This window comes from Cyrtonyx montezumae, unplaced genomic scaffold (assembly GCF_038088225.1).
Source record: "Cyrtonyx montezumae isolate F1298 unplaced genomic scaffold, pur_monq_1.0 scaffold_1, whole genome shotgun sequence".
Classification (NCBI taxonomy): Eukaryota; Metazoa; Chordata; class Aves; order Galliformes; family Odontophoridae; genus Cyrtonyx; species Cyrtonyx montezumae.
This window is the reverse complement of record NW_027071825.1, coordinates 16,591,614-16,616,235: the sequence shown is the minus strand read 5'-3', so window position 1 is coordinate 16,616,235 and position 24,622 is coordinate 16,591,614. Positions and strand designations below refer to the sequence as shown.

Below are 24,622 nucleotides of genomic sequence, written 5' to 3'. Positions count from 1 at the left end.
CTTTTATCAAATTCCCTAATGAAAATCATAATGCCTTCTTTGTTTATTACAGTAGCATGATTTAGAAACTGGTTCTTTGCACCTAAATAACAGTAAGATTTTTGAAATACCTAACAGTTATGCCCCTTTTTAAAGCAAAGGTAGAAGGTATTGTTGCATCACATAATGAGCATTTATTGACCTCAACTTTTTTTAACCATGTAGAATCCTGCACCTAAAATCTAGCTTGTTTTGCAGCATGAGAATTGTTGAAGCCTACTTAGCAAATTCAGAAAATATCCAGGCAAGCAATACTGTACCACAGAGGACATCTTGTAAAATGCAGTGATGTTCACCATCTGTGCTATACTTCTGCAAGTTAAGCTGATTTAACAGAGGGATATTTATTGTCTACAGAATGTGGGACTTGTCCCATCCCTGCCATTGATTCAGTGCAGTTGAACTGCCACTGAACTGTGCAGTTTCTCTTTACATAAAGAGCAGATGATTTACATCAGGTATGTCCCCAGCATTTCTTTCAGAGGGCAAGTTCTCCTCTTGTGGTGTGTACCCACAGGGTGTGTGCCTGCCATCACCTGTATTTTTGCAGCACAGATGTGCAAGTCTGATGCCAGGAAAAGTCTTTCCTGTGTAGCTAAAAGAACTGAACCCGAACTTGCAGAATGAGATCCACATCTTATTTCTGTACAGTATTTGCCATAATCTGATGATCTTCATGTCATTTGTGCATCTTTCTTATTGAAGAAAAACTGTTATTCTCAGTTTGATCTTTTCTTGCTATGAGTTCTTAAATCTATGCTAAAGAAAAATGACCAAAGATGGTCAGATTCTGTAGCATGTCACTCCCATTATGTACTCCAGATTCTTTCCTGAAATGTCATGCGGTAAAACGTGGACAGATAAAATAGTATGTTCAGAAGTACAACATGTGTAACCTATTTCTATAATGTATTTATATGCAAGGAGATACTTTTAGAGCTGCTGCCTACATTCAAAATGTGCTTTTATGAAGCTCTCTTTGTATTTTATAGAATATGTGAAAGTTAACAAATTGGAAAATTTATAAGAAAAATCCTAAACTTCCTCACAATAACTGGCCAATTTTTCTACATTAAGGTACTAGAGAGTGCTCCTGTGCAGCTATAGAAACAGCTTAGGTATATTCTAAATGAGTCAATAATTTTTTTTCCCTAGGATGTAATTGGAAAAGCACTGCAGTATATTGGAACATATGGTGAGCTCTGCAACACAGAGCAAGTTGTGGCTCTGATTGACGAGGAAATGTGTATCAACTGTGGCAAATGTTACATGACCTGTAATGATTCTGGCTACCAGGTAAGAGCACAGCTGTAATTAGCATGAAGGCACAATGAGTTATCTTTCTGCTGCTGGGAAGAAAGAATTCACCTTCTGTTAATGAGCAGGTGGCAAAAGCAGATGTCTAAAACACCACATTCCCACTCCAGTGTGCTTCCAGGCTATGCCACATGCTCCTTGTTGGAGCACCCAGTGCAGCTTCTCCTGGGGGCTGAGTCTCTGTGCTCACTCTGGGTCATGCTCTTGGTCTCACACCAACAACAAATGGGAACAGTGTTCTTCCTACAAGGAAGAAAATGAAGGTCAGGTGGAGACAAGATTCCAGGGAGATGAGAGCAGCCTTTCAGTATCTAAAGGAGGGCTACAAAAAGGGGACAGACTCATTAGCAGGGTCTCTGAGGAATCTACTGAGCATTAAACAACTATTTCTACACATTTTTTTACCATTCACCACGTTATGAGGGGGGTGAGACAAATACTTTAACTGAGCAATGAGTTTCCTCAGAACAACAGGACCTTTTGTTTTTCCTTAATTCGATTTAATCAGTATTGTCTGAAGAATTACTTAACTACATACTTCCAAAGAAGGAAGTATTTCCATTTAAAATCGGCTCCTGTGATTAAAACAACAGTCAGCACAAATATAGACATGCTTTTTTTCCATTAATATGAGAAATCTAATGCTGCATTGCTACAGGTTTAGATGGTTAGTGTAGTCTTTATCTAAATTTCCTCTTGTCACTGAAATCTTCATTTCCTTGCATCACATTTCCCAGCAAGAGGGGGACTGTAGTTCTTGGAGATCAAAGGACCATGTCCATATTTACTGAAACTTACTTCTCTATAACTAGAAAAAAGTCAGTACCCAAGGAACCGAAGTGTAAAACCCCCAGGAGGTTCTTCAGCACAAAAAACGTATTCCTCCTTAAATAATTAAGGAAATTGGATAGGAATTAATTGCCAAGAATTGCAAATAAATTCTTAATTTCAAACTCTTCTTATATACTTCAAGTATAATCTACTATATTCTTATCTGTTTCAAAATTATCTGTTTCAAAATATCCACAGTGCTCAGCAGAGCTGCCACCCTGTAGGCCTCCAGCAGAACAGTTTTCCCTAACATGAAGGTGACGCTGCAGTCCAGGACTCTCGTCTCTTTGAACTCCTTCACAATGTACATTGTTACTGGGGAGAAAGGAAGGAGTCTGTTTTCTTTGGGAGGAAGGAAAGTTTTCTTTGTGTTAGAGCTGAATTAAAACACACTGATTCAGGGTGTTTCGTACCCACTTCGTGCCCACTTTTTGCTGCAGCTGTTTCATCACTTTCCTCTCTGCAAAACACCAAATGCCACAGCTGTGCCCTGGAGCTGCTCTGCAGGCCCACCCGCTTGCTTGCCAGCTGCTGGCAATGCTTGGGGACACTTGCCAGGCCTCGGTTGCAGATACATGAGAGTTTGGCTGCCAGGCCTGACCTTGTCTTCCTGCAACTCTTAGATTTTCTGCTTTTGTTTTGTTGTTTTTGTTTTTGTTTTTTAACTTTTCTAGGCTTGCTTCTTAGACATTGAAGGTTTTGCAGTTGTGTGATGCTTTTGTTTATGCTTTTAATTGCCATTTCCATTATACCAGGAGCTTATTTCATTGAGGCTTCAATTGTTATTTCACATTCAAATTCACTTATCACACTAATTGGTAATGAGGATTCACTGCATGGAAATGTGAGGGAGAGAAAGCAAGCTCTGCCTGCCCAAAACTCAGATAGCCCTTTTGAAGACTGTTAAGGGAAAATAATCACAGGAAGCGCAGTATGATGTGTTTCTCTCCACTTTTTATTAAATGAGATTTTCAGCAAGGCAAAAACAATGAAAATTCAGAGTTGAGTCTGGAGGTTTGTGCTGCTGGCACTGTGCTGTGGCCACGGGTGCATCCTGGTGTGCCCTGGCAGAGGGCTGTGCTGTGACACTGCCTCTGGTCTGGGAGCCTGAGATCCATGGGGCAGAGTTTCCCTTCTCATTCCGCCCTGGTGGGTGAGATGGCACTCCTAATTGTAAAGAGTCAGGGGGTTTGTTCCCTGCCAGCCCAACAGTTGCTATAGCTTATAGCTGCAGCACTGGAGCGCGCCATGTCTCCAAGAGCCGCGCGGCAGGAAGTGCAGGCATTAAAATGGGAGCGGTTCTGACCTTTTCCGCAAGGGGTATCAATAACATTCACTCCCATCCGCAGGCTATCCAGTTCGATGCTGAAACTCACCTGCCTGCAGTCACTGACAGCTGCACGGGCTGCACCCTGTGCCTCAGCGTCTGCCCCATCATCGACTGCATCCGAATGGTTCCCAGGACCACCCCCTACGTGCCCCGGCGAGGGCTGCCCCTAGCCCTGAGCCCCCTGTGCTGAGCTGCTGTCAGCCCTGCGCTGCCTCACCACCATTGATTTGCCTCCTAATTAACCCTCAAAATCTACACTCACTAAAAAAAGATGGGATATTGGGAGTCATTACAATGAACTCTCTTTTTTCCAGTTATTATTTTTATGACAATTAGGTTCTGAAATTACAGAAAGGCAGTAATTAGGTGGTTGTAGCTGTCAGCTGTCCACTGTTTGAAATGTAACTTTTTCCTTGCGATTCGTGCTGTAATTTCAAAAGTCCTCTGTAGACTGTTTAATCTCTATGTAATTTCTGGCTGTAAATATAATTAAGAAACCATTTTTAATGAACTACAAATCAACGTACAAGCTAGCTGTTTTCAAGGAGGCATTTTGTAATTAAACATTACATTTAGTTTTAAAAGAGTTTCTTAGAAGATGTAATTAACTACACAGCATTCAAACAAAGAGATGTTGCTTCTATTTTTCTATGGGAAGAAATGAAAGGGAATGTAAAATAGGATTTAAGAACTGGATTAATCACTTTCAACTACTACAGCATATGGTAGTGTATTTTTATAATCCTTTCTAATTCTTTCTCACGCTAGTCACTTAATAAGAATAAATTTGCTGTGCACTGACACATGCTGAACTCTTCAGATTTGGTGTTGCCTGGGTAGTGTCATCCTTACATTTTTCCACCAGTGAACACTTATAACATCTATCTATGAAGAGTTAAACTGGCTTATTGCAAAGCCCAGGTTTCATTTTAGGATTTGGAGAAGGGACGATGCATTTTTTTCCAAGCTCATCCTCTAAATAACTTTTTAATCATGCCAATTAATGTTCCAGAATGTACATGTTACAGGTCAGAGATCTGATTACGTGCAAATGGAATATACACCCTGCAAGCCACGTTTGTCAAACACACATGCATAGGGCAAACTGGCAAGATGATTTCCCCCAGTGCCAATTCTTCATAGCAGTGGTTATGTATGGTTATAGTAATTTCACAACCAAAAAGAAATACAGATTTCTCTGTCTTACTGAACAATATCTCAGTATTAATCCATTTTTCATTCACAGTAGGAGCTTTCTAATATAAATGTATTGCTGTCAGCTTTCCTCCACTTAAGAATATGAAGCCTTTAGTTTCATAATAATAATAAATGATCTATTCATTCCATTTCTTATACCTTATATTGCAATCAGTAAAAGCTTTGATTAAAAATATTCCTAACTTTCATTTCCTGGTTTATGATTTGTGCTCCAAATTACAAATAAACGTTGAAACCAACTTGGTGGTGGTTTTTGTTGTTGCTGCTTTATTTATATATATATTATTTCCTAAGCAGAATTTTCTTTCAGAGACTTGTCAGGTGGTATTTCATGATCTCTGTAATGCACTTCAGGAATCATTAATGAGTTAATTTACGTGTACATTATTCCACTAATTGCCTGTAGTGCAGGATGCAGTGTGCTCTTTGCCCCTGTTTGGAGTCTCTTTGTTTCCGGTTGACATGTATTCCTCTTGCATTCTTTTCCCCACACTTAGAGCTTGCCTGGTAAGATTCCTTGACAGGTTCAAGCCCAAAGTCTCTACTAATAGCTTTCTCTTCATACTTTTTATCCTCACAGTTGTGGATTTTTCACACTTGAGTAGTAACAGATAGTCGTACTGCTAAGAAAATATTTGCCTGAAACTTGTTTCAAGCTCTTGGTCTTCTGGTAGCTTATCTCACGTGACTTATAGGAGACTCAGAGTAAGAACAAGTTGCTTGGTGAGTGTTCAGGGTGAGGTCTGGGGGGGGGGGGGGGGTCTCTGTGTCTTTTTTCTGAGAAGCTGTTTGACAAGTACCGTGCTCTTGAGAAGGGCAGGAAAAAATCAAATCCAGACTTTCTGCAGGTAGCTCGTTTTGTGCTCGGTTAGCAGATGCAAGGAACAGTGTATATCTTAACCCAGGCTGTTACGATCTACTTCTTATTTTGCATCCCATCAAAAACCCCAGAGGTGATAGACGGTGTGTCAGCTGCAGCTGAAGCGGCCGCCTTCCCAAGGTCTCTTGATGCAGTATTGTCAGAGCCGATTCTCTTCCTCTACTGAAGACATCACATCTGGTAGCATGGTTCCTTTCAAACATGGGACAATGCCAAGAGACCTGATGTAAGTAAGTGTCTAAACATATGTACTTCTACATCACAAATGTAGCAAGAGAATCAGAGTATCAGTTTTTCCCATGATAATCAGCATTCCTAGAATATCCAGTGTTCCTAAGTTGCTTTAGGGTTATCTTTTGGAGAATAGTGATATTCTGTGGGTCAAGATTAGAAACAAGACTATAATTTACTTTTTTTTTTTAACCAAAAGAGGAATAACAAGTTATATTGTTCAGGTTTCTTTCTTGCCACCCACTCCTCCTCTCCCAACTCCATTAACAGTTTCGGAAAATGTATTCCCAAAGGAATGTGAATAATTTGTAACTATGAAAGTAAGCAATAAATCTGTGTGTTGCTGGAGCTCAGAGAAATGGCCACATTTAGGTCTCCTGCAGGTCTTAAGCCATCAGAGTCAAGTGAGGTGTGAACAGTGGGTGGAGGGAGACACAAAAGACCTGGGTTTTATATGCTTATGCCTCCATCTCGGTGAATCCACACTCAAGAGCAAGGAAACAAATCACTAAAACCTGGCCCATTTTGCAAATTATTTAGCCAGTTATTTAAAAAGGTGAATATGAATAAAAATATGAATTTTCAAAGTGAAAAAGGCTCCAAATCAAGCTCATATGTATCAGTGATTTATCTGCATATTTAAGGAATTATGTATTATTAAAGCCACACTGAGCCAGATCCTGCAACACTGACCCTCACCACAGCATTTAGACACGTTGTCCTATTGATCACTGTTATGAAATATTATAAACTGTATTTGACAAATTAAATAATGATAGAAATGCCACGGCCCATCCTCCTCTGCTGTTCTAGCATATTCTTATTCACGTCATATTTCAGAGCAGAAAAAGCTTCCCATGTTCAGTGCATGCTCTGCAGTCCAAGAAATACTTGAAAAGTCTGCCAAATCTGCTTGTGTGAATCCCAGTGCACTCATACGTGTTCATTGGAAAAAGAGATGTTTTGCCTTGCTAACAGGCTATACAGGCAGTTTGGTTTTTGGCCTCTAGGATGAACACAGTATTTCCAAGGCACAGAACTGGCAACAATAAAAGCTGCACTTGAAAAATTACACAGGATTTTTAAAATATGTATTTTTCATGATTTAAAATGAATTATTAATTTGGTCTCAACAAAATTAAAACCAGTCTTTGTGCATGAATCTGATGGGCAGCCTGTATTTCTAGTGTTGCAGCAAATGTATTTGCACACTGCTCTGGTGCTTTACAGCTTGTTAGGGGAAGACTTTTTGCAGACACTCAGTTGCTTGGACCCTATAACGGCAGGAGGAAAATACAAAGGCTACCTGTCTGGAGTCCCTGTCCCTCTTCACTGTCTCTTCGAGGGCACGGCAGAGGATACCCACGGAAGAGGTGGTTTGGTGACCAAGCAGCCCCAGAGTGGCTCACTGTCCCTGCAGCACTCTGACCATCTTCCCGTATGTATTGCTGTTACCACTGGTTCCTCCTGTCTCAAGGTGGAAAAAGAAATTGCCAGATTCAAGGCAAGCTATCCAAACCCAGACTGAACACCAGCAGCCCCATGCTTCATAAAACCACCCTTTTAACACAGTTCAAGATTGTAACCTTAGAAATATAATGGTAATATAATATTTCCTGTCAATAAGAAAATCCTGCCAACACACTCTGTATATATGTTTCATTATTTATCTACTGTAACATGAAGTTGGGCACATCATTAAATTTTTATATTTTTCAACATTTCCTAGTAGAAAATATTCTTTTTAGATAAAATATTTATTTTATTGGCAACAGTTTCCCTTCACCAGGATGCTCCACTCCTTTGATGAACCGCAGAAGATAAGTTTTCATTGGCAACATCTGGCAACCTGGCAGACTCTGTAGGCAGCTGGATTGGTAGCTCCAGCATCGCTGCTGGGCCTTGCAGATGATTAGGCTGCTTATGGGCCATCTGGGTCGCTCATCTTTACTGTTGCCATTTTTCTTTTCTGAGGAACTGTGCAATCTACGGTCATTTCTTCAAGAGAATATGCCTGCAGTCTCTGTGTCTGGGCAACCCTGCTTCACCTTTTTTTTACACCAAGCACATGACATTACAGTGCAGTTAAGGTTGCTCCTTGGTATGTCTGCCAGCCATCACTGGAGCACTTTGCTTGCATTTCAGCCAGGGAAGACGCAGTCACATCAGGTGTCTCTGAGGGTGTCCAACACTGGCTGTGCCTGCCGTCCCCCTGAAGGCCATGCTTCTCACCTGCCTGCTCCAGAGTCACAGCCCTCCTTCTGCTCTCTGGAGACAGGACTCATCTCTGAAGTCCCCATATGTAATTGCTAAGAAATAGTGGGGAACCGAAGTCCTGTTGTCGTGCAGATGAGATGGCCTGCAGACAAGAGGCAGCCCTTCCTTTGTGCAGGTGCACGAAAGAGGTCTGTGAGCCTCCATTCAGTGTCAGAATCAGAGCTTTCTGCCACTCATGTCGGTGCACTGTATTCTAGTTATTTTAGGAAAGGTGAGTGATATGTTGTTTGACAATTTTGATGCTAACGAGAGAGCCGAAATGAAGGGAAGCAATGCTTGGCTGTCTGGCCATCCCCATCCCAATGGAAGCAGGAGGGCTATGCGATGCCAGCTGCCACAAGCAGGGGCTACAGGGGCTGCCCTGGGCCTTCCTGCTCTGCTTTGGCTTCATGAGAAAGCCTGTGCACTGTGCTGCTGCAGGACCCCAGTCAGCCCTTGTGTCACTTTGATGTTAGAATGAAAAAAAAAGCACTGTAGAAGTCCTTTTTTGAAGCCTTTAAGAATTAATTATATTACTTGAAAAAAAAAAGACGTGCAATGCAAGTAAAAAAGAAATAAATTCCACTTTTTGCACAAGGCTGAATATTTATTGCATCGGTAAGCAAAATTATGTCATGGTGTCTCAGCCAGCTTACAGTGATTTCCTGCATAGTCACGTGCTGTGTAATTGCAGGAACTTCCCATTGTACATACTTGCTGTTTCACCATCGCATGAAGAACGGTGTTTTAAAAAGCCTCACTCTGCACTCCGTCGATCTTTTCTTTTGATTGTGTGTAGGTAAACCCCTTTTGTAAGTTTTATGAGGTGCAAACATATATGCTATTTTATGCTACCAGTCTATTTATTGGATTAGCTTCAGGATTTGATGCAAAAGCTTAAGATGATATTGAAAACACATATCACTTCTATTGTAGCTAAGAAAATCAGCTTTAGAATTAGAGAGACCTTGTAGCAGGCATTATGTATGGCCCTTTAGCTTTTTAGCATGGCTGTTCTTTGTTGCTATAGCAACCAAATTAACCATTTCATTAATATAATGGAATAAAACACATTTATTCATTTTTGCACTCACGGGTAATCCACATTCAGCTTTCAGCGTACTTGTCAAGCTGTGTCCCTTTCACCTCAGCCCCTGATATTTCCTTAGCGTTTCCAAAGGGCTTTTATTTTAATTTTTCCTCACTGGGGAGAGAGAGTGAGCTGTTGGTTTTGAAGAATGTTATATTTTTGTAATTAAATTTACCTCCGTTTCATTGGCTAGCTTCCATTTAGCATCCCTTAAGTGGCAAAGCAGACTTCACAGGCAGCATTCGGTGCGAGGAAGTGGTGTTCATCGCATCAGAAAAGAACAAATCATTTAAAATGCTGAAGGTCCCCTGCCCACACACAGCTCGCAGGCTGGGCTTGGCGTGGAGCATCCTACTGCAAATACTGACAGTACTCAGCTGTGTGTGCTGCCCAAACATTCCCGGTGCTGAACTGTAGCGCAAGAAGCAGATGGAGTGCTACACTCTTTGTTTACCCTGGTTTTAATGTTTCCCAAGCCATGCCCACACTTTGTGGTGGTTATTGAAATAATAGCTTAATTAAAACAGTAAGCTCACCATCAGCACAAGGAAGCAGGAGGGCTCCATGCGTGCTGCATGGAAGAGGCAACACTAGCCCGTGTTTACGTTGCACTTCTCAAGAAGGGCCACTTCTCTTCTTCCTCCCCTGGTGCAGTGTGAGTGGGGTTGTGTTGTGGCATTCCCCATCCCACACTTCCTTTCATCCCAGGCTCTGGCCAGCAGAAGTGATGAAGAGCAGGGCTACCAAGGCAGATAGGGCACAATCTGCCACTGGAGACCTTCTCAGCTGACACATGCAGCCTGCTAGTGGCAGAGGGGCCAGGTGACATGTGCTGGCTGTGTGTCAGCAGCCAAGTGCCCAGCCTGGTGACATTGATAGTCCAAGACTGGGCCTTCTGGTGTCACCAGCGACATGACAGTAAGGACAATACACAGGCAGACACTGGCCCCAGGCTAGCACTTATGTGACTGCCCTTCCATAGCATGGACTGGTGCAAACTCACAGGCCAAAGTGCAGCCTGTGAAATTCATTGCTATGAACAATTCCACGTCTGAAGTCATTGCAAATGAAATGCAGTAGCTAATGTAGCAGGTTGTTTTTCTTTCTTCTTTGTTTGTTTTTCCCCCTTATAAAATTCTGAAGTTAGTAGTGTCAAACTGGAGTTTTACTGGAAACAGAGCACATGTGTAAATGATTTTGAGAAATGACTTAATTAACTTTGAAAGTATAATCCCTTTCATTAAAAAGACAAAGCATAAAAGTAACTGCTCAGTAGCACATTGCCTTCTGTAAGACTGCTCATTCATTGCTGTTTGAGTGAATGTATAAATCATATCATCTACAAGGGCCGGTAGGTTCTGTGCCACTCACACATGCTGCTTTCCCTACCTGAATTACATGGTAAGTGCTTCCTCCTAAGCAGCTCATTGTGTGAGATGTGCCCCAAGCCCCAGGAGCAGAATGCTGTGCAGCTGGCAAGGGAAAGGCCCACAGCCACCCTGCACACAGCACCTGAGCACAAAGGCTCCGTGCACGCTGCAGGCAGCGCTGGGGCCACATCCTCCTCCTGCCTTTGTTTCTCTGTGTACTGAGAGCACTCTCCCAGCTGCCCGCTAGCACAGCACTTATTTAATTTTCCCGGTGTGCACTGTGGTGCTGGAGGTGAGGTGTGGGAATGAGCGAACGTCATGTTAATGATAAGCTTTTGAATCAATAGCCTACTTTGGGGCAGTTCATGATTTGGACAATAAGTTTAGCCAGAAGAATACCACAAGCAAAGAGCTGGCGGTTTCCTACAGCACTGCAGCCAAACAGTAGAGGTCTTTCTGCACACAGAGGCTAGCAGTGGCAAGAGGACATACACATGCCTGTGGGTTTTTTTCAACCTTAGCAATTCTCCACTATCCTTCACTACAACTTGGCACTTCTTAAAATACAGACAGGTGCTTCCAAAGTTCAACAAATAAGGTGGAGTGATTTGGGGTGGGGCCTCACCTGCAGCCCATCGGAACTCCTCTTGTCCAGGCACGAAGGAGGAATAGCAGCGTTTAAAGCCAAGGCATCTGAAGAACAAAGCCTCACCACCACTTCTCTTCCCTGTTCCCTGGCACAGGCTCCAGACCCCCAGGACTGAGGAACAGCACTACCCAGAGCCGCAGTGCCACCACCAGCACCGCTGCCACGGGGAACCTGGAAGTCCTTGTCCTCTCTTAACCTGCTCCTGTATCTGTAAAATGCTTGTCTCTCTCCTGAGGGCTATTGTATGGTTGATTAACACCTGAACAATACGCTGCGTCTGTTCCAAGCTGGGTATGATTTCACCATCTAGCACGCAGCTTCTATAGCTCAAGCCGTGGTAGTGGCCCTGAAGCCAAACACCCAGGTAAGAACGAAGGCTGCACGCTGTGCAGCCCAGCAGCAGGCGCCGAGGAGGGCTGATGGCTGCTGCTCCCGACGCCAGCTGTGCCGGCAGGAGGATCTCGGAGCGCCGGCAGCCGCCAACGATCCGGGCCAGCCCCGGGACGGGGGAAGGAGCGGCAGCAGGAGGCACACGCGGCTCCGGCGCCCGCCTCTCTTTCCCGCAGCAGAGGGCAGCGTTTCTCCAGGTCCCGCTAAAGAGGAGCGGGGAGCGCCCGCTCGGCGGCTGCGGGCTGCCTGCCCCGCTAATTGCTGGGCTCGGCTAATTGTCGGAGGCAGAAGCAGTCTAATGCGAGATGCTAGCTACCTTCTGCCTGTCAGCTCGTAGCCAGTACCGCAGGAAGCCTGCTCGCTCACTCGGTGCGGCAGGAATTTCCAAGCTTAACTGTTTTCCCATCAGCCCGAGGACTTGCGGCTGCACCCAGCGATCCTAATGCTTGCACTGCGACAGACATTGAACCTCTGGTCATACATAGACATTTGAATACCGCCTTCCCCCACCATCTACATTGCCATTTGGTAGTGAACGAGTGGTGCCACCTCCAAGTTAGGGCAGCGTACGCTGATGAGTGGCTAATTCTGAGAGATTTCTTTCTCTACTTGGGTGCCTGGACTTATCCCAGTTATCTACAGTATGGATTTGAGGCCTTAGAAGCAAACGGTTTACCATTAGCTCACCACAGCACCTGGGACTTGGTGACAGTTCCCTTCTGCCTGCTCCAGCAGCACACACTCAGGTGTGGGGCCATGGGTCACAGTGTTATTTGGACTTCCTAGTGCACATCAGTGTGGATGAAGCAAGAGGAAGAGACATCGCCAACGAGGCTCTGAATACCAGAATGAAATTACCATCACAAGAAGAGAAGGAAAAGTGTTACTGTTATACTAGTGCTGCTGAATTGGCCAGACAGAGCTAAAAATAGATGGGAGATGTCTGTATTATAGCAGAATAAGTATGAATTCATGCTACTTAAGCTGAAATGGTATTTTGCTGCATGAAATGTTAGGTGTATAAACAGTGCCTTACATGTATTCATCTGCAGTGTAGACATGTTTTTATATATATGATCTGTCTAGTACACATTTCATATAGGTCTAGACAGATGTTAATTATTGCTCATTGCTATGTTTCTAAGCATGTCACTGATAAAAAGCTATCTATGGACCTAGCTCCAAGGCTAGCTCCAAATACTTTATCTGTAACACATTCAGCTCAAAGCCTAACAGTGACAGGGGGTGGGTGTCAACAGCACAAAAGGCTGCACCCCTGAGCTGCCTGATGAGAGACAGAAGTGCTTTGAAGTTGTTTGCAGCCCTGCTATGAGGGCAGCAGTGGCTGGCGGGGCCTGAGGAATCTCTACCCACTACATGAAACAGTTTTCCTGCCCTTAAACTACCAACTTGTAGATCTACTCCTCTTCCAAGGCCAGGCCTGTGCCTAGATGGAAACTAATAGCGCACAAAAAATCTCTGCTATTCTCCAGCTTCAAATAACCCTGTAGGGATTTAATTCCTCTATGTGATGTCTTCACTTATCAGCACTGTCACCAATACTGACCCATCAGGACAGTAGCAAAGGGTCAGAGGGGTATGAAATCTAAACCTCACAAGGGCCCTCAATGCGCCAAGAGAAGAGGTGCTGAGGCCGCTTCCCCATGGCCAGGGTAGAGCCCACAGACAGCCCCAGAAGAAGAAGATTGATGTGATTGATTGATTTGACACCCCCAGAAGCTGCCCTTGGGGTGAGCAGGGTCCCAGGCTGCTGCTGCTGCAGAGCCGAGTGCAGGGGTCAGCCTCACTGCTCCACCCACAGGACGCAGTCCCCCATGCCCGATAACCTATAACACCCATCCTACCTGTGCTCATAGCCTTGTATGACTTCCTTTACTTTCACTGCTGTAAAAATAGCATGGCTTGTAAGCCGTTGATTCGGAAGCACATTTCTGTAGCACAGATGTATTTGAAGGTGAAGATGAAGGCATCTTTGTTCTCCATTGTTCTGAAGCCAGTGGCTCTTCTCACCATTGCAGGACATGTCTCAAGTTCACCTCTGGGAGCAGGATGAGGACACAACCCAAGTACTGGCTCTGTGTGGAAATGGCTCCTCATCTCTGTTCCGAGCTATGAACAGCGCCGTAATGGGAACTGTGGTGCAGGTCAGAGTGGCGTGCATGCAGACACTCTGATGGCTGGTGTGCAGTCATTACCTGTGATTATTGCACAGTTCAGCTCATGAGTCAGCCAGGCACGCTTGCTGCTTCTGAAACAGCATTTCACCCCCCACACCTTTCTTGACCTCATACACTCGGCTTCTTTGAAGATGCCTGTGCGTTCTGTCAGCTTTATGCATTAATCACACTGCTTGCTCATTACTGCACACTCCAAATCAAAATTAACATCACCTTGTATATTGCTGAAGCCAGAGGCTGTCTCGAGGCAGGGCATCAGGATGACTCCCTGGGTCCAACAGCCCCCACAAGAGTCCAGACAGGCCTGGAGGTGCCTGGGTCACAGCTTACTGCTATGCCTTGGAGCCGGAGCCCGCTGCAGGGCCAGGGGACACAGCTGCCCTGCCCTCAGCCCCTCCACTGCCCTGCTCCACGGGCTGGGCACCCTGCAGCAGCATTACACACGGCTGGAAAAAAAAGGAATGAGCTGGGAGGGTTTCATTCTTTGCCACACTTGTTAATTGAAGAATACCACTTTAGTTCAATAACAACGTATGTTGAACAAACATAATAAGCCAGTGGTAGCACAGTGGTGATGATATGCCATCCCTTCTGCTTTAGTCTTTTGGGTTCACATGAGTGTGTTGTCAAACGACTCCTTTATAGTATTTGCCAAAACATGTTTACAGAAAGGCTCTGGAACAAGCGTACTGCACTGTGCCACTGAGTGTGAACATGCCAGGGAGCCCAGTGACCAATGGGGATGCACTGGTTGGGACAGCACTGCACAGGACAGCACAGCAGAGGCTGCTCTACAGGGAGGGCTGAGAGTACGAGTTGACCATTGGAATCATAGAATCATAGAGTTCTCGGATTGGAAAAGACCTTCAAGATCATCAAAGTCCAATCTCAACTTAACCATAGTACCCTACTGGAGCATTTCTTTTGGCAGCCAGTTGGAAAGATAAAGAACTTATCTCACAAACATGATTGCTATAAACCTTGTAAGAACTTGCAAGTTTCAGTGTTTACAGATGGTTTCATTTGGCAGTCATAATTATTATAGGAACCACTAATCCGATGGGAGCTAAAGGCTGCCAGAAGAAAAGTATTACAACTAGACCAGCACCTCAATCCATGAGTGCTCACACCATAGTACCACCCATGTTACAATCATGTTGGATTTCCTGTGGGCAGGAGCCTGGCATCTGTCTATTATTCCCACCTTTAAATCCCATCAACCAGATGTGCTGCAGGGGCTCCCGCTGCCTTGGACAGGCTGGCCATGGGGCACTGGGTGAGGTAGCTGGGAGCAGGGCTGGGCCAGGGTCAGCACGCTCAGCTGCAGCTCTCCAGAGGGAGCACCACAGGGCAAAACCTGCATTTGCTGAAGGCGCTGTCTTGGTCCATGATGGGCTGTTGGCAGAAGGCAATCTAGCCTGCCCTTCTCTCACCCATTGTCCTAAGAATGTTTGTTATAGATGGAAAGGTTTCAAATTCAAGCTCAGGGTACCAGGTCTCTCTGCAATAAAAGCTGTCCCCTGCTCCAGAAGTGGCTTCCAGTCTTTCCTTGCGCCTCTGCTCCTCTGTGCAAGGAGGCATTATAGTTCAGCTTAGGTTTGACAGTCACCTGAGAAGTGGAAGAGCTCACTGTTGTCTCTGCACCAATTAATGCACTCACAGGAGGAAGAGCTACAATAATCTATTATGTGCATAAAATACAGAATTTGGGCAGAGCTCCATGGAGAGTAACTATCATTAGTGAATGTTTGTATTTTGAACAGATACTAAGTCAGAACACACCTCACTCCAACAGGCAGTGTTGTAGAAAAGGTTTAACATCTCTACCTCTTGCTAGATGTTTCCATCAGCAACAGAGAAAACGGACCTTAACTACAGACTTCAGCAGAACACAGCACTAACAAACAAGTTCCGTTATTGAACTAACTCTTGATAAGAGCCAGATGATTTCTACAGACAATTTTGCATGCAACTGCTAGATACAATTTGCAGAGTGCCAAATTGCCATACTAATTATTTCTGGGCTGATATCCCCTCTGATGCCCATTTAGTGAATGGGGACTAACCAACAAGTGAAGTGCTGAAGTGGGAGATTACTAATAGGGTTTCTGAGAAAGAGGGATATCGCAAATACCAACACAAATACCTCCTCTTCCCCTGTGCTCACAATTTGCACCAAGCCAACCCAACACACATAAGCAGCCTACCTCTTCATGTTTTTTTGGCACCACTACTCAGGCAAACAGCAACTGCCAGCTGTAGATGCAGTGCCAGGGTGGCCATGCAGGACATTACATTTCACCCCACAGCCAGGCCAGGCCTCAGCCCTGCACACACTGCCTGCCTGTCTCTCAGCTCTGCACTGTTCTGGGGAGTTGGGCTAGCAAGAAGTTCACTTAATTTGAGTCTATTAGCAGGTCGGTGTCTGCTTTTATTCCTGCTCTCTCGCTAGCAGTTTGTTCTGAGTCAATTTATCAAATTGGATGCTTCTGCACACTGCATAATATGAAATGGAATAGAAAAGCATTCCTGCTGTACTGTGAGGTTTTTGCTTTCTACTCTTTTCCTCTGTCTTATTTTCCCTTTTTTTTGCTGTTGAGCCAGTACTCTACCAAGTTTAAGCACCATAATTTCAGTCTGGCACTACAGACACAGTGATTAGTGAAAAGCAGCGGAAAAAAAAGTAGGCTGGCTAAAGACTTTTAGGTCATATTTTTCTTCTGTTAAAAAGACAATTTATATGCATTAAAAAGACTAATTACTGAAAGTGGAATATCTATTTAATATCTGATTGGAAACAAATCATCAAATTGCTTTGGATTTTGAATATCAGAAAGTTGATGGATGATAATGAGTTTTGACCAAGGAAATAAGGAGTCCAAAGCCTGCAAGCAGCAGCAGCGTAAATTATGTTTGCTAAAATGCCAGTAATTCTTTCTGTGGCATGTTCAACTGTTGCAAGCTCTTGAGGCCAAGGGAGCCATGCTCACAGTGGGGACTACTGAGACAGATTGGATGGCTCAAACCATGCTGGCTTGAGAACACCACCAGATCGGTTCTTCATTGCAACAGCACAATGGGAACAGATTTTAATTTAATTTACACCACCATAAGGCCTTAGGCATCTAATGGCTGGTGTAAGCGTATGGGATGTCGGTCACATCGACAGAGGCCTGATGCTCTGTGTGCCATGGGCCTGCAGGGAGGCTGATGCTGTCCCCAGGCTGCAGGCTGGGCCTCGCCCCTTGGAATCGCTGTCAGTGAGCAGCACCTCCAGATGAGCTGCATCCATCCTGATGGGGACCTAATGTGGGCACACTCCTTTGAAGCCAAGGGCTTCCCTCTGCCACCTGCTTGCTTTCTTTATTATTATTTTTTCCTGTGTATGTTTACTCGCACTTGGTGCTGCAATTGCTTTAGGGTTGCCTCAGACCAAGATGAACTCAGCCATGGTTTAGCCTGGCCAAGGCTAATCTCATTATAGATAATCTTGTTTACCACATGTACTGATCATAAAGCAATGCTGGCTGTCAGCTCATGTTCTCCCCAACAGCAGCCCCTTAAGGAATCCCGCAAGGGCCGTATGGAGTAGTGACCCCATTCCCACCCAACCTAGCACCTCATTCTGTGAGGAGAAGGCAGCTTTCCATGATAACAGCAGCAGTCTGGGGCCTGCAGCACTGTCAGCCCCACAGCATATCACTGTGGCTGTAATTATCACACCCTATCGTCCCACAGAGGCCGATCAGCAACACCCTCACCAGCTTCTTTTAATAAAACAATTTAACTCTGCTCCAGCAGAACCTCACCTGAAGAAATATGCAAACCTTTCTTCGCTAACAACTTAATAACACACCTAATACACAGCTCCCTCCCTCTTTCTGCAGATGGCTGCAGAAGGGCATGGGCAAGAGAAGCACTCCTGCTGCTGGCTCCTAACCTCACTCCTGGCAGTGAGGTTTCTGCCCCTCCAGGTCTCCAAGGTCATGCACACACAATGCAAGTTGAAGAGCTGCCAGCCCTGCAGGTTGGGAGTGCCCCACGCAGCCCTAAGCAGAGTGGCAGCTGTTGTCCCCACCAATGTGGCTGGAAGGGAAGCCTCTTCCTTCCTCCCACCACAGAAGCAGGGCAGCTATTGCTCTGCATTCTGCTTTCATTTCATCTCTTGTGCTGTGCCTTTCAATATGCCATCAAATGCTCACACACATTTTGAGCTCAGCTCAGCTGGACCATGCTGCCACACTCCCAGTTTGATGCAATAAAGGATGACAAGACATTTTTACAGGAGGAGACTTGTGTTTGTTTAAAAAATAATATAAAAAAGGCTAGTTTTCCTAAGGATCTGGACCATTTTCAGATTTTCTCTTTGAATCTTACCTTGTCAATTATTTTGTGTGATGGTGTCCTACCAGGTGATGATGTTCCATTCACTGCACTGTCTGTTGGCATCACAGGGTAATGTAACTGCTGAAAGTTTCCTGTTTTTTAGGTCACCTGTTAAATCAACAAGGATGGCTGCATCTTAGAACTCACTGCAGGACATTGTTTTGTCTAGACCAGCGTCTGCTTCCTTTCAGCAGTTGAGCTTGTAATTACTTTTAAATTGCAAGATAAACATGGTTGTTTATACCATTTCCTACTCCTAAGATGACCGTAGTCAATATTAAATTGAGAAGTTTTAAATAAACTTTTGTAAGAGAAATCATCGCTTTCTTTTCTGAAACAGAAAGACTCCGAACTGAATGCTTTAAATCAGAATTTTCAGGTCTGTATCCAACATCAATTTAACAAAAGTTTCTCATTTTCCATGAAAAAAAATTTAGTTCCATCAAAACGATTTTTTTCTTGCAAAAAGCCTTTTACTCACGTATTTCCCAGTCAGCCCCACTCGAGTTCACTGCCTAACAGAGGTACAGGAGGGGAGCTGCCCCCTGGCACCTGGCTTTGAAGGGACAGCTCTGGCATCCCATGGCAGCTCTGTGCCAGCAGCTCCCTGCCCTACTAGCACTATACCCTGCTGCCATCACCACATTTTTCAAGTGTTCCACCAGAAACACTTGTCTCTTGTGCTGCTTCCATGGGCAGCATAGGAAGTTAATTTCCATTCACAATATTTGGAGATACCTATATTATTAATATAGAAAACTGCTTACTAATACAGTCTTCTCTAAATTATTTCACAGTTAATTGAGAGCCCAGTTGTAAAAAGTAGCGATAATTACATACAGTAAAACAAAGCTGAGTCCAGAAACCTGCAAGGGTGATAGTAGCAGTTATTAGCAGGGAAATATTTGCAAGAATTGCATGGAGCTGGTGGCTTAACTGTAAACCCATCCTAGAGAATTTGATTGAAATCTGCTTTGGCAAATGCTGTTATTTTCAAAGAGTGAAGACATCAAAGCACAGTTCGTACCACTCATTTTACACTCTACGCTCAGTATTTCATGCATTTATATGCATCAAACAGTAACAAATATTAGTTTATACATTTATGAAGTGCCATTTTAAGGAATAATTCTTCTCAAAGATACATCTATCAAATAACTCAGATTTCAACTTTAAGGTACTGAACAAATTGTTTGTATGTAAAGGGCAAAAGGCTAAATAAGTCATCATTGTTTGCCATTCTAATCATCCCTTCAACATACAGAATTCCCTTCAAGCATGTACTTTACAGTTCTAGAGACTTTTTGCAGGAACAAATTATTTGATAAGCACTGTGAACATGTAAAAGAAAACAAAAAAAACTCTATTAAAAAATGTACTGCATTGAATTAGTCTCCATTTCTTTCCTTTGGCTTCAGAAAGGAAGTAAGAGAGATCCATTACATTAGAAATCTGTTATTCCAGTTAAATACCTGTTAGAAAATACCAAAATTTTTTTCTTTTTCCATCTTAACTTTGATTTTTCAGGTTTCTTGGTCTCCAATGTCAGATTTGAAAAATCTGGATATTTAAAAGAATTACGTTGAGCTCTGTTCTACAACAGCTTTCTCTGCAGGTGCTGGCGACTGTTCCAACAAAAGTAGTAAACAAACAGGGCGAAGACGTGGACCTGGCAGACCACAGATGAGGTTGGAGATGAGCACTCAGAGCTGGGACGTGCCCAGAAGGAAGAGTCCAGTGGCAGGAATGATGGACACAGCTGGGGCAGAGCACGATACAGGGCTTTCTAGGGTAGTACTCACTTTAAGAAATCCAGAAACGTCTGCATCTTGAAGTTTGGAGCCCTGGCAAGAGGTATAAAATAGTGAGTTTAGAGACTACCTAGTGAGTCCCATGAGGACAATTTTCAATCTTAAAAATACAAAATACAGATAAAGAGAAATGAGCTTGTATATGCTACTACCCAGGCATCATTCATTCATAGATGCTCAGGCAAGGATTGTTCTTCTACTGAGATGCATATTCAGTATTGCAGACCTGAAGAAAAATATGGCAGAAGGAACAGGAGCAAACCTTCGACTGATAATAGAATATTCAGAGAATATGAATGGAGTGAATACAAGAGACCACGGTGAGATTCAGAATATAGGCCAATTTATGCCATGCTTGCGATCAAGTGTTTACTGTCTGCTCCAGCATCACTCTGCTCCCATTCGTGTTCCCTTCAGCCTGAACAATGCAATGTTTCAATCTTCTTTAAATTCAAGGACACCGAGTCCCTGAGTGCCATGCTCACTAGCACTGAATGGGAAAACAAACCTGCCCGGGCCTTAACAGCATCTTAGCTTACGTCAGTGATGCAGAACATATTGTTTCAAATGCATATTCTTCTAGGGGTGCCATCCATCCACCCTGACAAGAAATGGAGCACTTCCTCCCTTTATCATGTCTGAGAGGAAGAAATGTGTGAAGCAAAGCTAAAAGTGTGAAATGCAAATGGAAGTCGCCACATCACAGTAATATATTCCCTATACTGTCTAGTAGCATCGCAGGGATACAGTTTGGGTATGCTAATGTCCCCAACAGATGGCACGTTGCTGCTGTCTACATAGAAGAGACACAGGAGCAAGATACGACACACAAGGGGCAGTGTGCCACTGGCTGTGCTCTGCTGCCATGGCACTGGGGACAGGATCAGCACTCCAAGCTTATGCTGCTGGAGGTGGTATGGACTGCAATTGTCAAATAAGAGAAAAAGCATTCATGTGTTGTAGGGTTCTTTTTAATTGTCAAAAACATTTTAAACATAATGCTTAATAAAGTACGGGAGTAATATTATAGCAGTGTAAATATAATGTGGAGATGGGCATCCACATTTTCTTTCTCTCTTCTTTGTAAATAAACAAATGCTTATTTACAAAGCTGTAACAGAAATTCCATGTACAAAAAGTTTTCCTGTTTTACCCAGGGCACATCTTAGAAAGAGAGGCATACATAAGCACAGCTAGCATCCCAGTGTTTCTCTCAGCATAGTTTGCTTTGCGCTGTATGGCCCAAATAATAATTCTGAATAATAAACTGAGTCATGGCAGAGTGTTATTTAGCTACCTTCACTAGGAATGACTACACTGCATCTTATTAAAACAAAAAAAAATCATAACTGAACTGAAATAGTAATAAAAATCCAGAGCTTATAAAAGGTGTAATTTGAGCCAGCAGTCCTTCCTAAACATTCCCAAGTGATGACATTACTGTACTACTAATACTGTGTATGGCTTTAGTTCATATTTACAAACACATCATGGGCCACCTGAAGGACATGGAAGAAGACCTCCCAGTTGGGTATACCCTCTCAGACTACCACTGAGGGTCCAGCACCTTGCTCAGGCTGATGCTGCACTGACCTCACGTGCCCAAGTGTCCCCCAGGGCCCATCCCAGCTCTGCACCTCCTGCATCCTCTGCTGCCTCGTGGCAGTGCCAATCCCCATGTCCATAAGTGGTGGTACTACAGATGGCCACAGAGCCTAGGGTAGCCTGCTGTCTTTCAGGTATTTATGCTGTCAGGTTGATTTGAAGTTGTGTGGTACAGCGGAAAAGTTGAAAAAGAAGGAAAGCAGCAAGTTAACAAATCTGTAGCATGAGTGTATATCTGCTGTCCTTGGGAAATGGAGCTGCAGTAACAGCACCACTTCAATCCCTGAAGAAACGGTGAGAATATCTTAATTATATGAAGTGTTGAGGATACAAGAATGTCAGTGATGGCAACTTTGGAATGTTGATCGTTTTTATCCAGTAGGAGATACAATATTTAGTTTCTGAATAAAAGAAATAAAAAGAAAAGAATGTCACTGTCAGCATTTAGAGTTTTTTTCTACTATGTGTTTTAAGTGCTTAGAGCATGGAGAGCCAAACATCCTGGTGCAACCTCCACAATCTAGAAAACCACCAGTGAGAAACAGTACAAGCAGCAGTCAGTCCTGGCTGACCTCAGGACTTCGAACAGGGCTAACTTCACCCATTTTGCAACAGACTTGGAGAAAAATTCATGAGGTCTTTCTTACAATTTCTTATTGAGAAGTTTAAGTATTACACATCAACCTAATTACGATTTCTTCCATGCATAGGTGTAATTTCACCAATCCCACATTTTCGCATTTCCTTCCCATGGTATCATAGACACACTAAACAAACATAAAACCAATTTTATTATTAAAACAAGTTTACCAGTAAATTAAGAGTAAACTGCTCATTTGCTTGTCCAAATTATGATCACTTCCATTCTCAGAGACAGAACATAGGGAAAGGTGTTAATAAGGAAAGTTAGCCTGCATGGGCAGCCTGTGGCACTTTGGATGCTAAGCTGTAAAGGAAGGGCCAGGAGTCAGGACACAACCTTAGAAATCCTATGTGTGCGGAAAAGTAAACGTCAAAATCTGACCTTTAATGCAGAGAAAATGATCTTCAGGATTAAATGAAGAGGACAGGACACTGGTCCTCCATATAGTAACAGACTTGTACTAGATCTACGCTGCTGGGAGGGCAGACTGGCACCCGCAGATAAGCAGGGGTAGAACTGCATTGCATCAGTTGACCTGGAATGGCCCATCCTAAAGTCTCGTGGTTTATAAAGTAAATTTATCACATTGAAATCAAGTATAATGTTGTGTCATATCAGAAGCCACATCAGGAAAAAACAGTCATTGGAATCTTTTAAATTTGACTTCTACTACACATATTCTCTGTAAACCTTTGGTAAGAGCTGGAAAACATCCCCAGAGACTCTTCCTGCTTCACATGTTGCCCTGAGCTCTGGATCTACTTGATGGTTCCAGACTTGCTAGAATTCAACCTGTGCAGCTCTCACCTAACTCCTCCTGTAGACACCTCACTCCAAAACTCAGACCCTCCTTACAGCCACTGGGCCACAGGGAAGATGGTCCCCAAAGTTCTGTGGTAAAATCAACATGGAAAGTTCTTTCTTTTGGTAAGGGCATAACAACCAATGTCCTACCAGTTTGATAAGTAAAATGTGTGATGCTCCCAGAGTCCACAACCCAATTGTTCTGCCTATCCTAATTTGAAAGCAAGACAAAAATCATATCGAAATAATTCAATAGAACAATCTATTTGCATATGCCAGCTCTCTTATGAATCTCTTCTTCTGCTCTTAAAGGCCACCATGTCTCAGCTTGATCCAATTACTGCACTGTACAGCTCATCACACCGACCATTTTTATTCCCTCCTTTTCTTCAGAGCTGAGTCTCATTAACAGGAAATGTGACAGGCCCAGTCAGTGCTAAATCCAAACTCACAGGTTAGATCCATATTTGGAAGTAACCTTAGGTTTAGTGAACTTCTATTCAACACAAAGATAGCCCCTTGGCATTTGCATTCTTTAATGGATTAACTATTTACAGTTGTTCTATATTCATTTTTTTCCTCCATAATTGCCTCTAATAAAGATTTATACATACATATGTTTATATACTTCCATACTGCCTTGAAATATCTTTCAGTACTGCGGCAAAACATCGGAAAAATATTTTTAATGGGTGGAAAAGATTCTTGCACTTTTTTCACTCTGCTATTCTATGTGGAAGAGATGCTTGATGTGTTAATGCAGCTGTAACATATTTTTAAACCTGAATCAGTCTGAATAGACAAAGGCCCTACTTCTCTATATTCTTCTTGTTTTCCATTTTTAACTCTCTCGTACAACCTCTTAGATATATGACAGGAAATAAGCTATAGTTTTGTTTTTCTACAAAAGTTTTTAAAGGAAAATGAGTACTTGAGCTTTCCCAGGTCAGAACTTTTCCACTGTAACATTTCAACATAAATGCATAGCAATGACTTACATGCTAATTTAACTCCTCAAGAGTAAAAGCAATTTCTAACATTGTACAGGACAGTGATCTAAGCATATGCTATTTCAAAGCAAGTCACAGCAATGCATGGTTCACCTCAAGGTGGGTCAGAAAACATTTATGCTCATGAAAAACTTTCCCTCTACAATAAAGAAGCTAAACCAAGTGTTTCTTTACCACAGATATCACTACTCAGGAAAAAATTTCTCAAATGAAAACACAATAATAAAAAAGAGGTTGAACTTCTCCCTCTCACTAATTTCATTTTTACAGAAAATGGATGGACAAACGAATGCTGGCCAGATCATGGGCTCTGTGGTGCCATCTCACACCATTACTCTCAGGGTAAAGCAAGCCCCCTATGTGCCATGCTGCACGGATACCTGAGGTGGCCTCTAAAATGTACCATAATTTCCTCAGGAGCCACTGCTTACCTAATCAGGGCTTAATCCATCCATGGAGTTGAGCCAAAATGAACAAAATCACACTTGGGGCAAATGCATCAATTTAATGATGTGCTAGTATCTGCATATCACAGCTGGGAGGGATTTGGAGCCCTTCTCTATC

General features: G+C 43.3%; 1 protein-coding gene across 1 annotated transcript in view; it reads left to right on the top strand.

The window, feature by feature from the left end:
- DPYD (dihydropyrimidine dehydrogenase) overlaps window positions 1-4,974 on the top strand; it is a 318,162-nt gene extending 313,188 nt beyond the window's left edge. Inside the window, exons 22-23 of the mRNA XM_065742081.1 lie at window positions 1,195-1,335; window positions 3,537-4,974. Of these exons, the coding sequence (XP_065598153.1) occupies window positions 1,195-1,335; window positions 3,537-3,707 (312 nt within the window). The 3' untranslated portion in view covers window positions 3,708-4,974. The remainder of the gene's footprint in view (window positions 1-1,194; window positions 1,336-3,536) is intronic.
- Window positions 4,975-24,622: the final 19,648 nt, after the last annotated feature.